This window comes from Myotis davidii, unplaced genomic scaffold (assembly GCF_000327345.1).
Source record: "Myotis davidii unplaced genomic scaffold, ASM32734v1 scaffold1960, whole genome shotgun sequence".
NCBI classification, from domain to species: Eukaryota; Metazoa; Chordata; class Mammalia; order Chiroptera; family Vespertilionidae; genus Myotis; species Myotis davidii.
The window spans coordinates 269134-272050 of record NW_006292441.1 but is presented as its reverse complement, the minus strand read 5'-3'; the positions used below and the strand labels follow the sequence as shown (position 1 = coordinate 272050).

Here is a 2917-nt window from a genome sequence, read left to right as displayed (position 1 = left end):
AAGCGGTTGCTATGACACGCACTGACCACCGTGGGGCAGATGCTCAATGCATGAGCTGTCCCCTGGTGGTCAGTATGCTCCCACAGGGGGAGCACCGCTCATCCAGAAGCTGGGCTCATGGATGGCTAGCGCAATAGTGGTGGTGGGAGCCTCTCTCGCCTCCATGGCAGCACTAAGGATGTCTGACGGATGGCTTAGGCCGGCTCCCCAGGGTGAGGGCCTAAGCCAGCAGTTGGACATCCTCCGAAGGCTCTCGGACTGCGAGAGGGTGCAGGCCGGGCTGAGGGACCCCTCACCCCCCTGTGCACGAATTTCGTGCACCAGTCCTCTAGTACCATATATAAAAGACATTCAGCCCTAGCTGGTTTGGCTCAGTGGATAGAGCATCAGTCTGGGGACCAAAGGATCCCAGATTTGATTCCAGTCAAGGGCATATGCACGGGGTTGCAGGCTCGATACCCAGTATGGGACATGCGGGAGGCAGCCGATCAAGATTCTCTCTCATCATTGATGTTTCTATCTCTCTCTCCCTCTCCCTTCCTCTCTGAAATCAATAAAAATATATTTTTTTTAAAAAAAAGACATTCAGAGTGATCTGGTACATTCTGGGCAATTTTTTAAAGTTGCCATGAAACATTATGAATATTCACTACAATTTAGAATTGGGAGGGGTGATCAAAGGAACTCACTGTGTCTAAGTTTCATCATGATGAGCAGCTTAGGAGATAGGTTCAAATCTGCAGGCTTTCTTCCTGTCAGAATGGAAGCAGAACCAATTTGAAGACAGGAGTGGGGAACCACAATGCCACAAACCTCCTCTAAGCCCCCAAAAGGCAAAATAAAACGTTAAAGAACATAAGGAAGCCTTCACAATTTGAGGAAGGGACTACACTGAAGCTGGGGCCTGGTATGGCTGAGTCCGCACAGGGAAGGCAGGGTCATACTACCCAAAGGAAGACTCAGTCTAAACCTTTCTTCCTGGGTGGAGTCAATGACACAATACATCGGATGGGGTCCTTGGTCCTTACCACTCCACCCTGTAGGTAAAGGAGCAGCACTAAGCATCTCTACACTGAGGGAAGGAGTATGCAAGAACAATTTAGTTCTACATTAGGTGTTTATAGTACTTCTTTTCCCAAGTAGGGGGTTCTGTGTCTCACCTACCCTAAACAGGTTGGTAAAAACAAATCCCAGGAAAAGGGGCCCCAGAATAGGGTTTTTTATGTGTCTATGTGGACTGAGGTCAGTGCAAAACCTTGGGGGAGGAGAGAAAATCTGCTTGCATGTGTGGTTGGGGTCTGTTTCTTGATGACTGGGGTGGACAGAATGTCTTCTGTCCCTCAACTCCCGGGTGCAGAGGAACTGGGGAAACTGGTACTGTGGCTGCATCTCTGCAGCCTGGGGGAGAAGGGTGGGTCTGATCATCTCTAATTGTACAAAGGGTGGTCCTGGGCCTCTTTGCCCTAGGGTGGTCTGTGGGGTGGGACTGATATGCCTGTCTTTACTACAAGGTGACATTATTGCCACACTAACAAAGTGGGGACTTATGCTGCTTTGCATGAGTGGGGTCTGTACCTTGCCTGCTGTGGGCTATTCCAGACCTTTCTATGGGAGGTGGAATGGGGAAGATCTATTTATCAGTGTACTAACATTGAAGGGAATAGGACATGTTTCCCAGCAGGGGGGGTTGCAACCCAGCTATAAATTCAATGAACTGGCCCTTACTCTTGGGGGGCAGGGGGTGGTCCTGTGTTTTCACCCTGGATGGAGATTACACTCCTCTACCTTGGGTAAGTGGAGAACCCATATGCACGAACTGTGGGTGACTGATCAGTGGTGTCATTGCCTCTCAACACTACAGAGAAGGGGAGCTCTCTGGTCCCTTGGAGGCTCTTCTTGCTACATATGATGATTCTAAATCCTTGGGTGGGGGGTGATCTCTGTCTACCTCAAAAGGAGAACAGATCTAAACCCCTCTACCCTGGGAGCCCCACAAGAGACAGATCTGACAGTCTCTTCATGGTTAAGGTGTATTGCAGTTTGTTGTGGGGCATTTTGGGGGTCCTTACAAATTCAGTAAATTGACACCTTCAAGAGTGGTCTGATTTCCACAATGGGTACTCACGCTAGCCTAGGAGGAGGAGAAAATCTGCAAGGTTCCGTTCCCCCCTTAGGCTGAGACTTGTGCCTCCCATCATTTGGGGAGGGGTGATCTACAATCTCTGCAGAAGTGGGGGCGGGCCTTCCATCAATTAGCTACACCGGAGCGAGGTTAGGGCTTCTCCAGGTCTTGACTGGAAGGGAAGGATTGTTCCCCCCCCTCGGTATATTAAGTTCCACTTTACTGGTGGTCGGGCAGGGGTAGGGGGAAAACATCAAAGTCCCTGTCCTAAGGGAAGAGGTGCGCTGAGGCGGATCTGTGTGCCTTAGTGCCCATAGAGGTTAGCGCCGGTCAGCCCCATGATGTCTCTACAGGGGTGAGGTCGATGTCGCCACACCTTCGGGCAGGGAGGGAGACACCTGTCTACACCCGGAGCCTCCCTATCGTGAAGGGAGGAGAGCCCTTGACGCTTTTCCCCACAAGCGGGGTCTATGACTCTACACAGTGTGTACCGTGTCCACAGCAACCTAAACGGGGTGGGGCCGTGCTCCTCTGCCCCGCACGAGTGCATTGGGCGCACGTCCACGTGCGCAGCGATCCCTGACAGCATCCGGGCCCTTTACCCTGAAGGGAGCCGGCTCTTTACCTCTCTATTCCCGGGTGGAGGGCACCTCTTGCTTCACCTCACACAGCCAACCCTTACCGCGCGGCCGGCTGGGCGCGTGCTCGGCGTTAAGAAAGAGAATCGTCCCTTACCTCCACTTCCGGCGGGGAGCTGAGAGGACAGGCTGAAAAGACAACGCAGTTGGCCCAGAG

At 52.2% G+C, this 2917-nt stretch overlaps 1 protein-coding gene across 3 annotated transcripts in view; it reads right to left on the bottom strand.

Annotated features, from left to right (window-relative positions):
* The window catches only part of GNL3L (guanine nucleotide binding protein-like 3 (nucleolar)-like), a 36257-nt gene extending 33346 nt beyond the window's left edge, over positions 1–2911 (bottom strand). For 2 of the 3 annotated variants that reach the window (XM_006765906.2, XM_006765908.2), the window contains exons 1-2: positions 2858–2911; positions 690–752 (exon numbers count right to left, since the gene is read on the bottom strand). In XM_006765906.2, coding sequence (XP_006765969.1) covers positions 690–708 — 19 coding nt within the window. In that variant the 5' untranslated portion in view covers positions 709–752; positions 2858–2911. The other variant, XM_006765907.2, reaches the window with a different exon arrangement.
* Positions 2912–2917: the final 6 nt, after the last annotated feature.